We start from the raw sequence: 23,002 nt of genomic DNA, 5'->3' as shown, positions 1-23,002 counted from the left end.
TAGCTCAATTAAGCAAAATGTCTTTCTGGAAAAATAAAAAAAGGATGAAGATCCTATGTTTGAGAGGTATCAGTGGTCCTTTTCTTTAGCCACTGACTCCATGGCCAAAATGCCTGGGTCAAATTAGAGATCCAACAGAAGGGCTCTGAGAAATCTAGGGAAGCAATTCCTCCACTAATGCTCTTGTCCTTTGATGATAGGGTTAAAAATGTCAAATACTCTCTAAGCTAAATTTTGTCCAATGTTTGTTGCTAGCTCTAGTGAGGTCCCAGGCAATGAAAGACATCCTACAACATACAAGTTATTGAGACTTGTGGTTTAATTAAATGAATAAATAACTCTTTGGGATTACTTTGCTAGTGACCTTAAAAGACCTTAGAGACTTGGGTTGCTTGCTCAAATGATGAAGAAGGTAATTTTCTTAAACTTAGTGAGGGACAGTGGTACTTTGTGGGGTGTACCACTATAGTACCCTCCTTTAGAATATTCTGACCACAGAAAACTTGATCAGGGAGGCTGAGAGGAACACACAAGTTGTTCTTCCTCAGCTGGGTGCTATTTGGGCTCTGACAGCTTTGGCCCACCCATGATGTGTTCCCCATGACTAAAATACATGCTTGCATCATGTCTACAGAGACACGAGGAGCATTGCAAACTGTACTGGTGGTCTCTTCGTTCTACAGTGAGAGAGTTAGAGTATTGCCCTAGTGGACAACAAGGTTAACAAGACTCTAGGTTCATTCATGCCACCCCTGCTGGTTATCAAGCTCAACTGAACCTCCTAATAAGGTCAGGTCAATTTGTCAGTGACATAATTCAGATCATAACTGACAAATTCTTGGGCAAGGAAAAAGCAACTGCCAATATAATAAAGAGAGACCATCAAATAGAGTGACATAAAAATGGATAATCAGGCACATACTAGAAGATTTGGGTAAGAGCTTTCCCAGAGATCCTGGGTCTGGTAACTAAACATGGGAGTCAAAAGAAAAGATGAATAGGCTTTCCACTGAGAAATTCTTGGTCAAGTAGTGTTCCATTAGGAGACAAATAGCAGTCCTCCCAGAGACTGCCCAGTGATGGACCCTCTAACTAAGACCAATGCTGTTTCTTCTTCCAGTGAATTATGAAAAGGATCAGAGCCCTGTAAAATTTTACTCAAACTTTTTGGCTTAAAAAAAAAAGACTATCAAATGATAATGTCCTTATGTCCGTAGTGAGAAATGGAGGTTTTATGCCAAAGTCAAAGTTCAAAGTAGACCTGGAGTAGAGCTACATTACTTTGGCCTTTTGAATAGTGGTGCACAGGTGACTTTAATGCCCCAAATCCCTGGCATAAAAATGAGGAGGAAATTGATAATGCTCACTGGCTTTTTGTCTGAAGCCACCACCACCAAGACCCGTACCCAGACTATATTTGGATGGGTCCCTGGGGGCTAATGCATATCACCATTGTGATGGTGCCTACTCCTGAATATATTATTGTTATAGGTGTTATGTATTGTATAGTCTATATGCATTTCTGAATGAAACCACACTAAACCCTAAGGGGAATTGCTGCAGTTAGGACAATTTTAATGGGGCATGTAGAAAATTGGAAGCTTACCAGGCCACCAGCACTGAGTGCTTTTGTCTCTCCAAAACAGTACCAATTGTCTTGGGGATAAAAATAAATAATTGCTCTTATTGCTTGCTTAAGAAAGCCAAAGTCCAACATCTGACTTTTGCACAAGGCCTTGGGTACCTGAAAATAACTGTTGGTGGCTCAACTGTGTAGTACAGCCTTTGGTGCTGGCATTACCTGACATTGGGCTATTGCCCAAGCTGATGGAAGTAGGTATAAAGTAATTCATATTGCAAATGTTCTTTTCAGCATTCCCATCCACACAGATGATCATAATTGCAACTATTATGTGTAATGGGTTGCAATACACCTTTAACATCCTTCTACAAGGCCATGACCTGGAAAAAGTCCCACTTTTAGCTGGAGCACTATTCTTCCCTATATTGATGACATCTTCTTAGTTGGCCCAGGCAAGGGCATGGCCCAACAAGGATTGTATACCATGTTGACCAATATGGACTAATATGGGTGGGTCATTAGCTTAGACAAGGCAGAAGTACCTATGATCCATGTGAAATTTCAAGGAATAAACTGGAAAGGGACAGTGTGTCTCACTCCAGAAGGAGCAACTGCCAAGTTCTAGTCATGCTTAGGCTCTTAGCTCCAATAAATACAAAGGATGCCCAGTTAATGGTGGTCACACATTCTCTACATGACTATCTTGATGATGACACCCATCAATTAGATTACCAAAAAGACCTCTACTTTGCGTGGGGCATGACAACAGAATGCCCTGAAGGTTCTCCAACTATCCGATATAGGCCATGCTTCTCCTTGCCCCTCTAATTCATTTTGCCTTTTGAGTTACAAGTTTAGCACATCTGTTTGCCAATTAAAGCATGTTGGAGGTGCCTGTTTGGGCTTTTGGCCCAATATCCTGTAGTTGACTGAAAGTAAACACCTTTTGAGGGACCATTGACTAGTTTTTGGGTTTTAGTGGACACTGAGTTCAAGAGCCTGCCATGAAATCATCTTACGAATAGATATTCCAAACAAATGTTAAATGGGTTTTATGATATTAATATTTTAGGTCAAATTGTAAATTTTCCATAAATTATATGTTCAAATGCATGTTCATGAAGTAAATAAAAAAGATCTTATGATATTCATTTTTAAAAAATGTAAAGTGATCTTTAATTATATTACTTACTCTTAGATTTTTTCTCTCTGGAAGTTATTTGTTTCTGTACTTGCATTTGAAGTTTTGACACTGAATCTTGATGCTTAAGCATAAGATTTTTGTCTGGTACATAATCATGAACTACAGAAAGAGATTTATTTAGGCTATTAATAGAAAAAATAGATCTACTATAAAATGTCTAGATTTAAAATTTGTAACAAACACACAGCAATTTTTTTTCTCATTTTAATAATGTTATAGGCAAGTTGCCATACCAGATGTGACATGAAAATTGTAAGAATACTTTTAATGGGTATGTGTTGAAGCTGTATCACTAATGTCTCTATTATAATGTTTCTTTTTTTAAGATTTATTTATTTATTCATGAGAGACAGACAGAGAGAGAAAGAGAGGCAGAAGGAGAAGCAAGCTCCTTGCAGGGAGCCTGATGCGGGACTCGATCCTGGATCCTGGGATCATGCCCTGAGCCAAAGGAAGATGCTCGATCACTGAGCCACCCAGGTGTCCCAATTATAATGTTTCAAGTATAATATTATACTATATACAGTCTCTAGTTTCTTGGGTTACTTTAATACTTTAATATACATAAATATAATATACTATATACTATTTAATATACATAAATATAATATACTAATATACTATTAAAGTATTTAATACTTTAATATACATAAAGTATAATGATGTATACTTTAATATACATTCAGACAACTAAAAGAAAATTCCTATGTATGAGGTTATTAATTACAAAATACCTGCAAATTGCCAATATTTACAACTATACAAATTTTTAAACTGAGCAGAGTGGTGAAATAAACTAAGGTATATACTATACATTATGTTGTGTATAAATTATAGTAGATAATGTTGTACAAACAAAGGTACATACAGCTGTAATGTGAATGATACAGATCTCTATAAACTAACTTGAATGGATTACTAGGAATAACATTAAGTTAAAAAAATGAAAAGGGGAATGTTACTTTTGGGTAGAGAAGAAGAAAATATATATAAAGACAAATAGAGGAAACATAATAAATATATCAGAAAGCAGGGACACCTGGGTGGCTCAGTGGTTGAGCTTCTGCCTTTGGCTCAGGGTGTGATCCCACAGTCCTAGGATTCAATCCAGCATTGAGTTCCCCAGGGGCAGCCTCCTTCTCCCTCTGCCTGTGTCTCTGCCTCTTTCTGTGTGTCTTTCATGAATAAATAAATAAAATCTTTTTTTTAAAGCAATATAATTAGTTATCTACAAAATGACAGGGGAAGACTGAGAGAGGGATGGCATTGTTCTAAGCATACCTTTCATATATTTTCAACTTTTGGAAGTAGATTCATGTTCTACATTTTCAAAATAAAACTAAATCAATAAGGGTAAGAAAGTGGAATGAAAATTGAAAACAAACTTAGTCAAGTGAAAATGAAACTGCTGAAGGAAAAATAAGAGCAATAACTCACCAGTATAATATTTAACGTAAATTCTTACTCTTGGACATGAGATTTGGGGTAAGGAGGGGCAGGTGGACCAAAAACAAATCATGAAATATTTCTGGTTGGTTTATTTTTCCAGTGGTATGTGCTAACCACTTCTGAAACCATTTGAAAAGCATTACAAGATTAGGCAAATGAGTAAATGTGTTGATGTTGTTTAGAGGTCCAGCTACTCCAGTCCCAGGGCCCATAAAATGGTAGGAGTCTTTAATTTGGGGTCTCTTCAGCTGTGAGACTATCCCTCACTTCTGTATGCATTAAGGTATCTGACCCTTGCCTGGTGCTCTTCCATGGGGTAAAATAGAACATTAGTAAAGCTGGTACTCTCCCCTTTCCAGAATATAGCCTATACTATGGTAGTAAAAGAATAAAAGTTAATTATTACTCTAAGTTTGGCTTATTTTAATAGATCAATTAAAAAACTGCATCTCTCTCTAGCAAATTACCACAATGAATGTGTGGTCAATGAAACACAATACTTTCCCAAAGGAATACTTTGGGAAGTACTATGAGTCTGCAAGACATGATAGGGAGAAGGATATTATTAGATTATTTGCATAAGAGCCAGGGGGCACTTTGCCAGTTAGGCAAAAGCCTTTCAGAAAGTACTAGAAGATACCATGGGGCTTTCTAGAGAGCTATTGTGTTGTTTACATAAGCTTTTCAGTTCTTTAGGGGAACAACTGTCTTTTTCTTTTTAGCCCCTGATTCACCTAACAAGATGCCCATTTTTGCACAGTAACTACTGTTAGTTCTAGCATGCTGCTAGAACTAATGGACAATCTATGATGCAGTGAGCTACTGAGACTCACACTTTAATGAAAAAGAGGACAGAATCCTGAGGATTGCTTTGTCCAGCAACTCAGAGATCTTGGGACTTGGGTAGTTTGCCTTCATGAAGAAAGAGGTTCATCTTGTTCAACTAATGAGGGAGAGGAGCAAACTGTAGGACTCATGATGGTAGCACTCCTTCAGAGAGCCTTGACAGTGCCCATATTGACCAAGGAGGTAGAGAAAAAGGGAGGTGAAAGACATGAACATCTGAGGCCATTCTCTTTCCTTAAGGTACTATTTTGGCTCTGGGTACTGTTTTGATCTCCTGAGGGCCCAAAAACAGATGAATAATTGAAAATTATTGTTATTCAGATTGCTTGTCTTGTGGTCATCAAATGATCTTTAGACCAGAAATTCCAACCAAAGGGTAGCAATATTTTTGCTTTTTTCTCTAGCCATCTTAGAGTATTCATGTTTTGGTCAAAGTGTAACATTTTTATAAAATATATGTTCAAATACATACTCATGAACCAAAATAGAAACATCTAATTTAAAATAAAGTTATTTGTAATTTTATACTTACTACCAAGTCTTTCCCTCTTTTGAATTATTTGTTTCTTCACTTGAATCTCTGGTTTTGACATTGAGTCTTGATGCTCAAGCACATGATTTTCATCTGGTACTTCATACTGAACTACATAGAGAAGTATTTAGCCAAGTAAATAAAAAAGAGACATATTGTGAAATACCTAGATTTCAAATTTATAGCAAGCATTTTTTATTTTTATAAAGTTATAAGTTAACTATCATAATGCTATATCTGATATAAAACTGTTAGAAGAGTTTTAATGGGCATGTGTAGAAAGCATTTTATCATATCATTAATATTCCTAGGCCTCAAATGTGTTTTACCTTAATCTCTAGTTTTCTTAGGTTTTTAATGTTTTCAGTTAATATATATTTATAGACAAAACAATGAAAATATATATGCACACGATTATTCATTCTAACATAGTTGTAATTGCAAAATCTCAAACCGCTTAAATGCACAAGCATAGAAAATTGATAAAGTATATAAATTATGATAATATAAACTATAGGATATAATGAGGTACAGTTGTACACACAAGTATAGAAGGAATGTTATATAAACATTCCCTATAAACTGACTTGATGGTATTTCTATGAAATGATGTTTAGTGGAAAAGAACCTGAAAGAAAAAATATCTAGTATGCTATCTTTTAAGTATGAAAGGGAAATGGGGGGGGGGAGGAGTGTTGGTGAATGAAGAGAGATACTTACTACTTACCTTTATAAAATGAAACACAGGAAATATAAAACAGAAAACAATGTAGTTGGTCACTAAAAGTCACTGTAGACACTGCTGAGTTTTACCCAGTGACTTTTGTTAGCTCTTATTATGTCTCAGGCACTGATGGATAGGCTATGACACACCAAGTTTTTGAGACTCATGTTTAATGAGTTGCTTTAAACTTGTTGCTTTACCAGCAACTCATAGCCTTGGGTAGTGGGGCTCCAACCATAAAGAAAATAATCTTGTTAACTTAGTGTAGGACAGTGGAACCTGTTAGATGTGTCGCACAGACACACTGGTTCTTTTTTTTTTTTAATTTATTTTTTATTGGTGTTCAACTTACTAACATACAGAATAACCCCCAGTGCCTGTCACCCTTTCACTCCCACCCCCGCCCTCCTCCCCTTCTACCACCCCTAGTTCGTTTCCCAGAGTTAGCAGTCTTTACGTTCTGTCTCCCTTTCTGATATTTCCCACACATTTCTTCTCCCTTCCTTTATATTCCCTTTCACTATTATTTATATTCCCCAAATGAATGAGAACATATAATGTTTGTCCTTCTCTGACTGACTTACTTCACTCAGCATAATACCCTCCAGTTCCATCCACGTTGAAGCAAATGGTGGGTATTTGTCATTTCTAATGGCTGAGTAATATTCCATTGCATACATAAACCACATCTTCTTTATCCATTCATCTTTCATTGGACACCGAGGCTCCTTCCACGGTTTGGCTATCGTGGCCATTGCTGCTATAAACATCGGGGTGCAGGTGTCCTGGCATTTCATTGCATTTGTATCTTTGGGGTAAATCCCCAGCAGTGCAATTGCTGGGTCGTAGGGCAGGTCTATTTTTAACTGTTTGAGGAACCTCCACACAGTTTTCCAGAGTGGCTGCACCAGTTCACATTCCCACCAACAGTACAAGAAGGTTCCCCTTTCTCCACATCCTCTCCAACATTTGGTGTTTCCTGTCTTGTTAATTTTCCCCATTCTCACTGGTGTGAGGTGGTATCTCATTGTGGTTTTGATTTGTATTTCCCTGATGGCAAGTGATGCAGAGCATTTTCTCATATGCATGTTGGCCATGTCTATGTCTTCCTCTGTGAGATTTCTGTTCATGTCTTTTGCCCATTTCATGATTGGATTGTTTGTTTCTTTGGTGTTGAGTTGAATAAGTTCTTTATAGATCTTGGAAACTAGCCCTTTATCTGATATGTCATTTGCAAATATCTTCTCCCATTCTGTAGGTTGTCTTTGAGTTTTGTTGACTGTATCCTTTGCTGTGCAAAGCTTCTTATCTTGATGAAGTCCCAATAGTTCATTTTTGCTTTTGTTCCTTTTGCCTTCGTGGATGTATCTTGCAAGAAGTTACTATGGCCGAGTTCAAAAAGGGTGTTGCCTGTGTTCTTCTCTAGGATTTTGTTTTTTTTTTTTTTTTTTTTTTTTTTTTTTTTTTTTTTTTCATTTCTTTTTTTTTTTTTTTTTTTTTTTTTATTGGTGTTCAATTTACTAACATACAGAATAACACCCAGTGCCCGTCACCCATTCACTCCCACCCCCCGCCCTCCTCCCCTTCTACCACCCCTAGTTCGTTTCCCAGAGTTAGCAGTCTTTACGTTCTGTCTCCCTTTCTGATATTTCCCACACATTTCTTCTCCCTTCCCTTATTTTCCCTTTCACTATTATTTATATTCCCCAAATGAATGAGAACATATAATGTTTGTCCTTCTCCGACTGACTTACTTCACTCAGCATAATACCCTCCAGTTCCATCCACGTTGAAGCAAATGGTGGGTATTTGTCATTTCTAATAGCTGAGTAATATTCCATTGTATACATAAACCACATCTTCTTTATCCATTCATCTTTCGTTGGACACCGAGGCTTCTTCCACAGTTTGGCTATCGTGGCCATTGCTGCTAGAAACATCGGGGTGCAGGTGTCCCGGCGTTTCATTGCATTTGTCTCTTTGGGGAAAATCCCCAACAGTGCAATTGCTGGGTCGTAGGGCAGGTATATTTTTAACTGTTTGAGGAACCTCCACACAGTTTTCCAGAGTGGCTGCACCAGTTCACATTCCCACCAACAGTGTAAGAGGGTTCCCTTTTCTCCGCATCCTCTCCAACATTTGTTGTTTCCTGCCTTGTTAATTTTCCCCATTCTCACTGGTGTGAGGTGGTATCTCATTGTAGTTTTGATTTGTATTTCCCTGATGGCAAGTGATGCAGAGCATTTTCTCATGTGCATGTTGGCCATGTCTATGTCTTCCTCTGTGAGGTTTCTGTTCATGTCTTTTGCCCATTTCATGATTGGATTGTTTGTTTCTTTGGTGTTGAGTTTAATAAGTTCTTTATAGATCTTGGAAACTAGCCCTTTATCTGATATGTCATTTGCAAATATCTTCTCCCATTCTGTAGGTTGTCTTTGAGTTTTGTTGACTGTATCCTTTGCTGTGCAAAAGCTTCTTATCTTGATGAAGTCCCAATAGTTCATTTTTGCTTTTGTTTCTTTTGCCTTCGTGGATGTATCTTGCAAGAAGTTACTATGGCCGAGTTCAAAAAGGGTGTTGCCTGTGTTCTTCTCTAGGATTTTGATGGAATCTTGTCTCACATTTAGATCTTTCATCCATTTTGAGTTTATCTTTGTGTATGGTGAAAGAGAGTGGTCTAGTTTCATTCTTCTGCATGTGGATGTCCAATTTTCCCAGCACCATTTATTGAAGAGACTGTCTTTCTTCCAATGGATAGTCTTTCCTCCTTTATCGAATATTAGTTGCCCATAAAGTTCAGGGTCCACTTCTGGATTCTCTATTCTGTTCCACTGATCTATGTGTCTGTTTTTGTGCCAGTACCACACTGTCTTGATGACCACAGCTTTGTAGTACAACCTGAAATCTGGCATTGTGATGCCCCCAGATATGGTTTTCCTTTTTAAAATTCCCCTGGCTATTCGGGGTCTTTTCTGATTCCACACAAATCTTAAAATAATTTGTTCTAACTCTCTGAAGAAAGTCCATGGTATTTTGATAGGGATTGCATTAAACGTGTATATTGCCCTGGGTAACATTGACATTTTCACAATATTAATTCTGCCAATCCATGAGCATGGAATATTTTTCCATCTCTTTGTGTCTTCCTCAATTTCTTTCAGAAGTGTTCTATAGTTTTGAGGGTATAGATCCTTTACATCTTTGGTGAGGTTTATTCCTAGGTATCTTATGCTTTTGGGTGCAATTGTAAATGGGATTGACTCCTTAATTTCTCTTTCTTCAGTCTCATTGTTAGTGTATAGAAATGCCACTGACTTCTGGGCATTGATTTTGTATCCTGCCACGCTACCGAATTGCTGTATGAGTTCTAGCAATCTTGGGGTGGAGACTTTTGGGTTTTCTATGTAGAGTATCATGTCATCGGCGAAGAGGGAGAGTTTGACTTCTTCTTTGCCAATTTGAATGCCTTTAATGTCTTTTTGTTGTCTGATTGCTGAGGCTAGGACTTCCAGTACTATGTTGAACAGCAGTGGTGAGAGTGGACATCCCTGTCTTGTTCCTGATCTTAGGGGAAAGGCTCCCAGTGCTTCCCCATTGAGAATGATATTTGCTGTGGGCTTTTCATAGATGGCTTTTAAGATGTCGAGGAATGTTCCCTCTATCCCTACACTCTGAAGAGTTTTGATCAGGAATGGATGCTGTATTTTGTCAAATGCTTTCTCTGCATCCAATGAGAGGATCATATGGTTCTTGGTTTTTCTCTTGCTGATATGATGAATCACATTGATTGTTTTACGGGTGTTGAACCAGCCTTGTGTCCCAGGGATAAATCCTACTTGGTCATGGTGAATAATTTTCTTAATGTATTGTTGGATCCTATTGGCCAGTATCTTGTTGAGAATTTTTGCATCCATGTTCATCAGGGATATTGGTCTGTAATTCTCCTTTTTGGCGGGGTCTTTGTCTGGCTTTGGAATTAAGGTGATGCTGGCCTCATAGAACGAATTTGGAAGTACTCCATCTCTTTCTATCTTTCCAAACAGCTTTAGGAGAATAGGTATGATTTCTTCTTTAAACGTTTGATAAAATTCTCCTGGGAAGCCATCTGGCCCTGGACTCTTGTGTTTTGGGAGGTTTTTGATGACTGCTTCAATTTCCTCCCTGGTTATTGGCCTGTTCAGGTTTTCTATTTCTTCCTGTTCCAGTTTTGGTAGTTTGTGGCTTTCCAGGAATGCGTCCATTTCTTCTAGATTGCCTAATTTATTGGCGTATAGCTGTTCATAATATGTTTTTAAAATCGTTTGTATTTCCTTGGTGTTGGTAGTGATCTCTCCTTTCTCATTCATGATTTTATTAATTTGAGTCTTCTCTCTCTTCTTTTTAATAAGGCTGGCTAATGGTTTATCTATCTTATTAATTCTTTCAAAGAACCAACTCCTGGTTTTGTTGATCTGTTCCACAGTTCTTCTGGTCTCGATTTCGTTGAGTTCTGCTCGAATCTTTATTAGCTCCCTTCTTCTCTTGGGTGTAGGATCTATTTGCTGTTTTTTCTCTAGCTCCTTTATGTGTAAGGTTAGCTTTTGTATTTGAGTTCTTTCCAGTTTTTGAATGGATGCTTGTATTGCGATGTATTTCCCCCTTAGGACTGCTTTTGCTGCATCCCAAAGATTTTGAACGGTTGTATCTTCATTCTCATTAGTTTCCATGAATCTTTTTAATTCTTCCTTAATTTCCTGGTTGACCCTTTTATCTTTTAGCAGGATGGTCCTTAACCTCCATGTGTTTGAGGTCCTTCCAAACTTCTTGTTGTGATTTAGTTCTAATTTCAAGGCATTATGGTCCGAGAATATGCAGGGGACAATCCCAATCTTTTGGTATCGGTTCAGACCCGATTTGTGACCCAATATGTGGTCTATTCTGGAGAAAGTTCCATGTGCGCTTGAGAAGAATGTGTATTCAGTTGAGTTTGGATGTAAAGTTCTGTAGATATCTGTGAAATCCATCTGGTCCAGTGTATCATTTAAAGCTCTCGTTTCTTTGGAGATGTTGTGCTTAGAAGACCTATCGAGTATAGAAAGAGCTAGATTGAAGTCACCAAGTATAAGTGTATTATTATCTAAGTATTTCTTCACTTTGGTTAATAATTGATTTATATATTTGGCAGCTCCCACATTTGGAGCATATATATTGAGGATTGTTAAGTCCTCTTGTTGAATAGATCCTTTAAGTATGATATAGTGTCCCTCTTCATCTCTCACTACAGTCTTTGGGGTAAATTTTAGTTTATCTGATATAAGGATGGCTACCCCTGCTTTCTTTTGAGGACCATTCGAATGGTAAATGGTTCTCCAACCTTTTATTTTCAGGCTGTAGGTGTCCTTCTGTCTAAAATGAGTCTCTTGTAGACAGCAAATAGATGGGTCCTGCTTTTTTATCCAGTCTGAAACCCTGCGCCTTTTGATGGGGTCATTAAGCCCGTTCACATTCAGAGTTACTATTGAGAGATATGAGTTTAGTGTCATCATGATATCTATTCAGTCTTTGTTTTTGTGGACTGTTCCACTGAACTTCTTCTTAAAGGGGAATTTTAAGAGTCCCCCTTAAAATTTCTTGCAGAGCTGGTTTGGAGGTCACATATTCTTTTAGTTGCTGCCTGTCTTGGAAGCTCTTTATCTCTCCTTCCATTTTGAATGAGAGCCTTGCTGGATAAAGTATTCTTGGTTGCATGTTCTTTTCATTTAGGACCTTGAATATATCCTGCCAGCCCTTTCTGGCCTGCCAGGTCTCTGTGGAGAGGTCTGCTGTTACCCTAATACTCCTCCCCATAAAAGTCAGGGATTTCTTGTCTCTTGCTGCTTTAAGGATCTTCTCCTTATCTTTGGAATTTGCAAGCTTCACAATTAAATGTCGAGGTGTTGAACGGTTTTTATTGATTTTAGGGGGGGATCTCTCTATTTCCTGGATCTGAATGCCTGTTTCCCTTCCCAGATTAGGAAAGTTTTCAGCTAGAATTTGTTCAAATACATATTCTGGCCCTCTGTCCCTTTCGGCGCCCTCGGGAACCCCAATTAAACGTAGGTTTTTCTTCCTCAGGCTGTCGTTTATTTCCCTTAATCTATCTTCATGATCTTTTAATTGTTTGTCTCTTTTTTCCTCAGTTTCCCTCTTTGCTGTCAACTTGTCTTCTAGGTCACTCACTCGTTCTTCCACCTCGTTAACCCTCGTCGTTAGGACTTCTAGTTTGGATTGCATCTCATTCAATTGGTTTTTAATTTCTGCCTGATTAGCTCTAAATTCTGCAGTCATGAAGTCCCTTGAGTCCTTTATACTTTTTTCTAGAGCCACCAGTAGCTGTATAATAGTGCTTCTGAATTGGCTTTCTGACATTGAATTGTAATCCAGATTTTGTAACTCTGTGGGAGAGAGGACTGTTTCTGATTCTTTCTTTTGAGGTGAGGTTTTCCTTCTAGTCATTTTGCTCAGTGCAGAGTGGCCAAAAGCAAGTTGTATTGGGAAAAAGAGAAAAAGAGAGGAGAGAAAGAAGGAAAGAAAAGAGAAAGAGGAAAAAAAAAAAAAGGGAAGAAAAAGAAAAAAAAAAAAAAGGGAAGAAAAAGAGAAAGAAAAAGAAAGGAGAAAAAAAAAGGGGGTGGGGGAAGGAAACAAATCAAAAAGCAAAACAAAACAAAAACAAAAACAAAAACAAAAACAAACAAACAAAAAAAGAACCACCGGGGAGTATCTTCTGATTCTGTGTTCTTTAAGTCCCTTGGCTTCTCCTGGAAGTTGTCCGTCTAGCTGGTGTTCTGGGGGAGGGGCCTGTTGTGCTGATTTTCAGGTGTTAGCAGTTGGGGGAGCTGCTGTGCCCCTGCCTGGTGCAGGGCTCGGTGGGGGTTGTTTACCCAGTGAGGCCGCAGGAGGAACAGCCCCAGTGGCGGGGCAGCTCTGGAAACCTGGATTCAGCTCCGGCAGGAACTCCGTCTGCAGGGCCTGGAGGCTCCGGGGCGGGGCCGCTGATGTGCTCAGCTGGGGCAGGAGCGTCCTTGCTGTCCTGGGCCCTCCCGGCCTCTGCCTGTCCCGGGGGAGGCGGGATCCTGGGCTGTGTCCCGGCGCCCTGTGCTCCGGAGCCTGCGCTGGTGGATTCGCGCTCCCAGGCCGCGCAACCCCCTCCGCGGAGCTGCCGCCCGAGCCCCTCCGAGCTGCTCCTGGAACCGCGCAGCCCCCTCCGCACGGAGCCTCTTCCTCTGCCCGAGCCCCTCCGAGCTGCTCCCGGGGCCGCGCAGCCCCCTCCGCGGAGCCGCCGCCCGAGCCCCTTCAGCTGCTCCGGGTCCCGCCGGGTCCCGCCGTGCGCGCTGCAGCCCTTAGGGAGCTCGGCGCACTCTCCTGGGCGCGCAGTTGCTCTGTTACTGTCCCCGGGAGCCCGAGGGCCTCCTCGCCCTCCTGGTCCTGCTCCAACTCCCCACGAGCCCCTTTCCGCCCGGGAAGGTCGGTGCAGCTCCTGCGTCTCCGGGTCGGGGCTCTCCTGTCCTGGGGACACTCACCCCGGCCTCAGCCCGGCTCCTCGCGGGGCCCCTCCCCCTCGGAGGCCTTTGTTCCTTTATTTCTTTTTCCCCGTCTTCCTACCTTGCTAGATGCGCGAACTCTTCTCACTGTAGCATTCCAGCTGGTCTCTCTTTGAATCTCAGGCCGAATTCATAGATTTTCAGGATAATTTGAAGGTTTTCTAGGTAGTTTGGTGGAGACAGGTGATTTGGAGACCCTACTCCTCCGCCATCTTGCTCCTCCTCCCTCTAGGATTTTGATGGAATCTTGTCTCACATTCAGTTCTTTCATCCATTTTGAGTTTATCTTTGTGTATGGTGCAAGAGAGTGGTCTAGTTTCATTCTTCTGCATGTGGATGTCCAATTTTCCCAGCACCATTTATTGAAGAGACTGTCTTTCTTCCAATGGATAGTCTTTCCTCCTTTATCGAATATTAGTTCACCATAAAGTTCAGGGTCCACTTCTGGGTTCTCTATTCTGTTCCACTGATCTATGTGTCTGTTTTTGTGCCAGTACCACACTGTCTTGATGACCACAGCTTTGTAGTACAACCTGAAATCTGGCATTGTGATGCCCCCAGATATGGTTTTCTTTTTTAAAATTCCCCTGGCTATTCGGGGTCTTTTCTGATTCCACACAAATCTTAAAATAATTTGTTCTAACTCTCTGAAGAAAGTCCACGGTATTTTGATAGGGATTGCATTAAACGTGTATATTGCCCTGGGTAACATTGACATTTTCACAATATTAATTCTGCCAATCCATGAGCATGGAATATTTTTCCATCTCTTTGTGTCTTCCTCAATTTCTTTCAGAAGTGTTCTATAGTTTTGAGGGTATAGATCCTTTACATCTTTGGTTAGGTTTATTCCTAGGTATCTTATGCTTTTGGGTGCAATTGTAAATGGGATTGACTCCTTAATTTCTCTTTCTTCAGTTTCATTGTTAGTGTATAGAAATGCCACTGATTTCTGGGCATTGATTTTGTATCCTGCCACGCTACCGAATTGCTGTATGAGTTCTAGCAATCTTGGGGTGGAGACTTTTGGGTTTTCTATGTAGAGTATCATGTCATCGGCGAAGAGGGAGAGTTTGACTTCTTCTTTGCCAATTTGAATGCCTTTAATGTCTTTTTGTTGTCTGATTGCTGAGGCTAGGACTTCCAGTACTATGTTGAACAGCAGTGGTGAGAGTGGACATCCCTGTCTTGTTCCTGATCTTAGGGGAAAGGCTCCCAGTGCTTCCCCATTGAGAATGATATTTGCTGTGGGCTTTTCATAGATGGCTTTTAAGATGTCGAGGAATGTTCCCTCTATCCCTACACTCTGAAGAGTTTTGATCAGGAATGGATGCTGTATTTTGTCAAATGCTTTCTCTGCATCCAATGAGAGGATCATATGGTTCTTGGTTTTTCTCTTGCTGATATGATGAATCACATTGATTGTTTTACGGGTGTTGAACCAGCCTTGTGTCCCAGGGATAAATCCTACTTGGTCATGGTGAATAATTTTCTTAATGTATTGTTGGATCCTATTGGCCAGTATCTTGTTGAGAATTTTTGCATCCATGTTCATCAGGGATATTGGTCTGTAATTCTCCTTTTTGGCGGGGTCTTTGTCTGGCTTTGGAATTAAGGTGATGCTGGCCTCATAGAACGAATTTGGAAGTACTCCATCTCTTTCTATCTTTCCAAACAGCTTTAGGAGAATAGGTATGATTTCTTCTTTAAACGTTTGATAAAATTCTCCTGGGAAGCCATCTGGCCCTGGACTCTTGTGTTTTGGGAGGTTTTTGATGACTGCTTCAATTTCCTCCCTGGTTATTGGCCTGTTCAGGTTTTCTATTTCTTCCTGTTCCAGTTTTGGTAGTTTGTGGCTTTCCAGGAATGCGTCCATTTCTTCTAGATTGCCTAATTTATTGGCGTATAGCTGTTCATAATATGTTTTTAAAATCGTTTGTATTTCCTTGGTGTTGGTAGTGATCTCTCCTTTCTCATTCATGATTTTATTAATTTGAGTCTTCTCTCTCTTCTTTTTAATAAGGCTGGCTAATGGTTTATCTATCTTATTAATTCTTTCAAAGAACCAACTCCTGGTTTTGTTGATCTGTTCCACAGTTCTTCTGGTCTCGATTTCGTTGAGTTCTGCTCGAATCTTTATTAGCTCCCTTCTTCTCTTGGGTGTAGGATCTATTTGCTGTTTTTTCTCTAGCTCCTTTATGTGTAAGGTTAGCTTTTGTATTTGAGTTCTTTCCAGTTTTTGAATGGATGCTTGTATTGCGATGTATTTCCCCCTTAGGACTGCTTTTGCTGCATCCCAAAGATTTTGAACGGTTGTATCTTCATTCTCATTAGTTTCCATGAATCTTTTTAATTCTTCCTTAATTTCCTGGTTGACCCTTTTATCTTTTAGCAGGATGGTCCTTAACCTCCATGTGTTTGAGGTCCTTCCAAACTTCTTGTTGTGATTTAGTTCTAATTTCAAGGCATTATGGTCCGAGAATATGCAGGGGACAATCCCAATCTTTTGGTATCGGTTCAGACCCGATTTGTGACCCAATATGTGGTCTATTCTGGAGAAAGTTCCATGTGCGCTTGAGAAGAATGTGTATTCAGTTGAGTTTGGATGTAAAGTTCTGTAGATATCTGTGAAATCCATCTGGTCCAGTGTATCATTTAAAGCTCTCGTTTCTTTGGAGATGTTGTGCTTAGAAGACCTATCGAGTATAGAAAGAGCTAGATTGAAGTCACCAAGTATAAGTGTATTATTATCTAAGTATTTCTTCACTTTGGTTAATAATTGATTTATATATTTGGCAGCTCCCACATTTGGAGCATATATATTGAGGATTGTTAAGTCCTCTTGTTGAATAGATCCTTTAAGTATGATATAGTGTCCCTCTTCATCTCTCACTACAGTCTTTGGGGTAAATTTTAGTTTATCTGATATAAGGATGGCTACCCCTGCTTTCTTTTGAGGACCATTCGAATGGTAAATGGTTCTCCAACCTTTTATTTTCAGGCTGTAGGTGTCCTTCTGTCTAAAATGAGTCTCTTGTAGACAGCAAATAGATGGGTCCTGCTTTTTTATCCAGTCTGAAACCCTGCGCCTTTTGATGGGGTCATTAAGCCCGTTCACATTCAGAGTTACTATTGAGAGATATGAGTTTAGTGTCATCATGATATCTATTCAGTCTTTGTTTTTGTGGACTGTTCCACTGAACTTCTTCTTAAAGGGGAATTTTAAGAGTCCCCCTTAAAATTTCTTGCAGAGCTGGTTTGGAGGTCACATATTCTTTTAGTTGCTGCCTGTCTTGGAAGCTCTTTATCTCTCCTTCCATTTTGAATGAGAGCCTTGCTGGATAAAGTATTCTTGGTTGCATGTTCTTTTCATTTAGGACCTTGAATATATCCTGCCAGCCCTTTCTGGCCTGCCAGGTCTCTGTGGAGAGGTCTGCTGTTACCCTAATACTCCTCCCCATAAAAGTCAGGGATTTCTTGTCTCTTGCTGCTTTAAGGATCTTCTCCTTATCTTTGGAATTTGCAAGCTTCACAATTAAATGTCGAGGTGTTGAACGGTTTTTATTGATTTTAGGGGGGGATCTCTCTATTTCCTGGATCTGAATGCCTGTTTCCCTTCCCAGATTAGGAAAGTTTTCAGCTAGAATTTGTTCAAATACATATTCTGGCCCTCTGTCCCTTTCGGCGCCCTCGGGAACCCCAATTAAACGTAGGTTTTTCTTCCTCAGGCTGTCGTTTATTTCCCTTAATCTATCTTCATGATCTTTTAATTGTTTGTCTCTTTTTTCCTCAGTTTCCCTCTTTGCTGTCAACTTGTCTTCTAGGTCACTCACTCGTTCTTCCACCTCGTTAACCCTCGTCGTTAGGACTTCTAGTTTGGATTGCATCTCATTCAATTGGTTTTTAATTTCTGCCTGATTAGCTCTAAATTCTGCAGTCATGAAGTCCCTTGAGTCCTTTATACTTTTTTCTAGAGCCACCAGTAGCTGTATAATAGTGCTTCTGAATTGGCTTTCTGACATTGAATTGTAATCCAGATTTTGTAACTCTGTGGGAGAGAGGACTGTTTCTGATTCTTTCTTTTGAGGTGAGGTTTTCCTTCTAGTCATTTTGCTCAGTGCAGAGTGGCCAAAAGCAAGTTGTATTGGGAAAAAGAGAAAAAGAGAGGAGAGAAAGAAGGAAAGAAAAGAGAAAGAGGAAAAAAAAAAAAAGGGAAGAAAAAGAAAAAAAAAAAAAAGGGAAGAAAAAGAGAAAGAAAAAGAAAGGAGAAAAAAAAAGGGGGTGGGGGAAGGAAACAAATCAAAAAGCAAAACAAAACAAAAACAAAAACAAAAACAAAAACAAACAAACAAAAAAAGAACCACCGGGGAGTATCTTCTGATTCTGTGTTCTTTAAGTCCCTTGGCTTCTCCTGGAAGTTGTCCGTCTAGCTGGTGTTCTGGGGGAGGGGCCTGTTGTGCTGATTTTCAGGTGTTAGCAGTTGGGGGAGCTGCTGTGCCCCTGCCTGGTGCAGGGCTCGGTGGGGGTTGTTTACCCAGTGAGGCCGCAGGAGGAACAGCCCCAGTGGCGGGGCAGCTCTGGAAACCTGGATTCAGCTCCGGCAGGAACTCCGTCTGCAGGGCCTGGAGGCTCCGGGGCGGGGCCGCTGATGTGCTCAGCTGGGGCAGGAGCGTCCTTGCTGTCCTGGGCCCTCCCGGCCTCTGCCTGTCCCGGGGGAGGCGGGATCCTGGGCTGTGTCCCGGCGCCCTGTGCTCCGGAGCCTGCGCTGGTGGATTCGCGCTCCCGGGCCGCGCAGCCCCCTCCGCGGAGCTGCCGCCCGAGCCCCTCCGAGCTGCTCCTGGAACCGCGCAGCCCCCTCCGCACGGAGCCTCTTCCTCTGCCCGAGCCCCTCCGAGCTGCTCCCGGGGCCGCGCAGCCCCCTCCGCGGAGCCGCCGCCCGAGCCCCTTCAGCTGCTCCGGGTCCCGCCGGGTCCCGCCGTGCGCGCTGCAGCCCTTAGGGAGCTCGGCGCACTCTCCTGGGCGCGCAGTTGCTCTGTTACTGTCCCCGGGAGCCCGAGGGCCTCCTCGCCCTCCTGGTCCTGCTCCAACTCCCCACGAGCCCCTTTCCGCCCGGGAAGGTCGGTGCAGCTCCTGCGTCTCCGGGTCGGGGCTCTCCTGTCCTGGGGACACTCACCCCGGCCTCAGCCCGGCTCCTCGCGGGGCCCCTCCCCCTCGGAGGCCTTTGTTCCTTTATTTCTTTTTCCCCGTCTTCCTACCTTGCTAGATGCGCGAACTCTTCTCACTGTAGCATTCCAGCTGGTCTCTCTTTGAATCTCAGGCCGAATTCATAGATTTTCAGGATAATTTGAAGGTTTTCTAGGTAGTTTGGTGGAGACAGGTGATTTGGAGACCCTACTCCTCCGCCATCTTGCTCCTCCTCCCTCTAGGATTTTGATGGAATCTTGTCTCACATTCAGTTCTTTCATCCATTTTGAGTTTATCTTTGTGTATGGTGCAAGAGAGTGGTCTAGTTTCATTCTTCTGCATGTGGATGTCCAATTTTCCCAGCACCATTTATTGAAGAGACTGTCTTTCTTCCAATGGATAGTCTTTCCTCCTTTATCGAATATTAGTTCACCATAAAGTTCAGGGTCCACTTCTGGGTTCTCTATTCTGTTCCACTGATCTATGTGTCTGTTTTTGTGCCAGTACCACACTGTCTTGATGACCACAGCTTTGTAGTACAACCTGAAATCTGGCATTGTGATGCCCCCAGATATGGTTTTCTTTTTTAAAATTCCCCTGGCTATTCGGGGTCTTTTCTGATTCCACACAAATCTTAAAATAATTTGTTCTAACTCTCTGAAGAAAGTCCACGGTATTTTGATAGGGATTGCATTAAACGTGTATATTGCCCTGGGTAACATTGACATTTTCACAATATTAATTCTGCCAATCCATGAGCATGGAATATTTTTCCATCTCTTTGTGTCTTCCTCAATTTCTTTCAGAAGTGTTCTATAGTTTTGAGGGTATAGATCCTTTACATCTTTGGTTAGGTTTATTCCTAGGTATCTTATGCTTTTGGGTGCAATTGTAAATGGGATTGACTCCTTAATTTCTCTTTCTTCAGTTTCATTGTTAGTGTATAGAAATGCCACTGATTTCTGGGCATTGATTTTGTATCCTGCCACGCTACCGAATTGCTGTATGAGTTCTAGCAATCTTGGGGTGGAGACTTTTGGGTTTTCTATGTAGAGTATCATGTCATCAGCGAAGAGGGAGAGTTTGACTTCTTCTTTGCCAGTTTGAATGCCTTTAATGTCTTTTTGTTGTCTGATTGCTGAGGCTAGGACTTCCAGTACTATGTTGAACAGCAGTGGTGAGAGTGGACATCCCTGTCTTGTTCCTGATCTTAGGGGAAAGGCTCCCAGTGCTTCCCCATTGAGAATGATATTTGCTGTGGGCTTTTCATAGATGGCTTTTAAGATACACCGGTTCTAAAGTCCCTGAAAGCAGCCACTTTGCCCAAAGAGGACAGGGGGACAGGGTGAAAAAGACACAGATAATCAAGACACTCTCCTTCTATTGGCTGCCATTTGGTTTCTGAAAAGTTTAGCCCTCCCATGATGAGTTCCCTGCCCCTGAAAATATTATGTAGTTACTCAACAATGGAATCTCAAGGAGAAAATGGATGGATTTTCCACTAAGAATCTTCTGGCCAGGGGGTAGTGAGCCATAGCAGGCTAAAGCACAGCCCCATAAGAATCAAAATGATAGGGACAGTTGGTGGCTCAGTCAGTTAAGCATCTGACTCTTGATCTCAGCTCAGGTCTTGGTCTCAGGATAATGAGTTAAAACCCTACAAAGAATCAAAATGATGATGACATTTATTACTAATATGAGACCTATTCCTTCTGCCTCCTTCCAGTGATATTAACATGAATCAGAGAACTCTACCTAATTTACCTGGAGTTCTTGGCTTTCAAAAATAAGTAAGACTGGGGGCAGGTTAAGGTCTCTCTATCTCCACTGGCATTTGAGGATGTATGGTTTTGAGTTTAAAGAGGTGATGAGGAGAAATTGCATAAGTTGGGACATTTGGATTCTAGTTTATGAGTTACTATGATTGTCACAATTCTGACACAGGATAAGAGGGAAATAATGCTATCTGACCCTGACACCTGACAATGGATGTCTCTTTGGGGCTGGTAAGCCTCCATTTTTATAACCCGCACTACTAAATATATTATTAACATGGATATATTTTCTATGTGAACTCCAACATGGATCAGCCTCAAGTTTTAATGAGTATTGCTGCATTTGGGGTCATTAGTGGGGCATATGGAAGACTGTAAACCTACCAGACTCCCAATATCTAGAGATTTGCCTCCAAAACCAACTTCACAGGGGTGAAAAAAATTTATATCCCCACTGCTGAGTTTAACTAAGTCAAAGATCTCCATAAGACTATTTCATTATTCATGAATTAAGTCATCCTGTGCATACAGCCTTGGGTGCTTAGTCAATTAATTATAGGTAGCTTAACTATGGAACAACCTAGGACACTGGTGTTACTTGATATTGCAACTGCCATAGAAGTTACTGCTTCATAGCATCCCCATCCATACAGATGATCAGAATCAGTTTGCCTTATATGTAATAGGTTGCAGTAGACCTTTAATCCCATTCCACAAGGCTATGAGCTGGAAAAAGTCCCATTTCTAGATAGAACACTATCCTTCTACAATATTGATGACATCCTTCTAGTCATCAATAGCCAAAGGCATCCTAGTCAAAGGCACTACCCAACAAGGACTAGATGTTGTGTTGACCCACTTTCAGCAACACAGCTGAGTCATTAAAATGGACATAGAACAAGTTAAATCCCTGGAAAGGGGCAATATGTTTCGTTTTAGGAGACAACTGCCAAATCCTTGTCCTCCCAACATATACAAAAGAGACTTGGAAATCTGTGGGACTATTCTGACTGGCACTGTCACATTCTCCTCTGTGGGATCCTGATTGCAATTATCTATTGAGTTACCAAAAAGGCCTCTACATTTGAGTGAATCTGGTGGATTTCAACCAACAACATGCTCTGGAAGTTATAACATGCCTTCTAGGCCTCTATGAGTGCATTTAAGTTACAGGTCTCAGCAACTTTTTATCAGTTGGGAGTCTTTGGAAAAAGGCAACTATACAGACAGTGGATTATCAGGCTTTTGAACTCATAACCAACTGGAGCTGACTGAAAGTTACACACCCTTTGAAAGAATTATTGGCCTGTTATTGGTTTTGGTGGATACTTAATGCATGAGTCATGGCTTGGAAACAGTATTACAGCTAGAAAAATTAACTGAAAATTATGATTACTTTAGCTTTTGCTTTCATTTTTTAAAGGCATTTATACTTTAGATAAAAGTGTAAAACTTCTATATAGATTTGTGAATCAAAAAAGTCTTTGGATGCAATTAAAAATAATTTAAGATAACAATTATTATCCTTACTAGTATAGTCTTTCTCTTTAGAAATTCTTTGCCATTTTACTTATATTTGGGTTTGTAACATTGATTCAAGGTGCTTAAGCATGAGATTTTCATCTGGTACTTTATCAGGAGCTACATAGGAAAATATTGAGTCCACTAAATGAAAAATGGTTATATTATGAAATCTCTATAATTCAAATTTATAACAAGTATACAGCAACATTCTCATTTTTATAGAGCTATAACTAAATTATCAAAATTCTAGATCTGACAAGATTATTGTGAGAAGAGTTTTAACACATGTATGTTGAATCTCTCTCATTACTTCATTAACATTTCTAGTCATCATAGATAATTTATATTGGTCTGTTTCTCTTTGGCTACTACTTTAGAAATCATATAGATTTCACAGACCAACGAATGAAAATGCATATGTACAATTTATTAATTACAGCATTATTTGTAATTGTACATTAATGTAGAAACATGAGAGACTGAATGAATAAGCTAATATATATGGCATAAATTATGTAAATTATGGTAAATAATGTGGTACAAAAAGCTGTACATAGAAATGTAAAAGGAATGAAAATGGTTTCTCTAAGCTGACTTGGAGGGGTTTCCAGAAGATAATATTA

At 40.5% G+C, this 23,002-nt stretch overlaps 1 protein-coding gene across 8 annotated transcripts in view; it reads right to left on the bottom strand.

Annotated features, from left to right (window-relative positions):
* Positions 1–23,002, bottom strand: part of CCDC7 (coiled-coil domain containing 7) — a 391,847-nt gene that overhangs the window by 137,702 nt on the left and 231,143 nt on the right. For all 8 annotated transcript variants that reach the window (XR_012030726.1, XM_072825155.1, XM_072825157.1 and 5 more), the window contains 2 exons: positions 5,614–5,724; positions 2,775–2,885 (listed from right to left, as the gene is read on the bottom strand). Coding sequence is in view for 7 of the 8 variants with exons in the window: in XM_072825155.1 (XP_072681256.1) it covers positions 2,775–2,885; positions 5,614–5,724 (222 nt within the window). In the remaining variant the exon portion in view is untranslated. The remainder of the gene's footprint in view (positions 1–2,774; positions 2,886–5,613; positions 5,725–23,002) is intronic.

This window comes from Canis lupus, chromosome 5 (assembly GCF_048164855.1).
Source record: "Canis lupus baileyi chromosome 5, mCanLup2.hap1, whole genome shotgun sequence".
Taxonomy (NCBI): Eukaryota; Metazoa; Chordata; class Mammalia; order Carnivora; family Canidae; genus Canis; species Canis lupus.
This window is presented reverse-complemented; position numbering and strand designations above follow the sequence as displayed.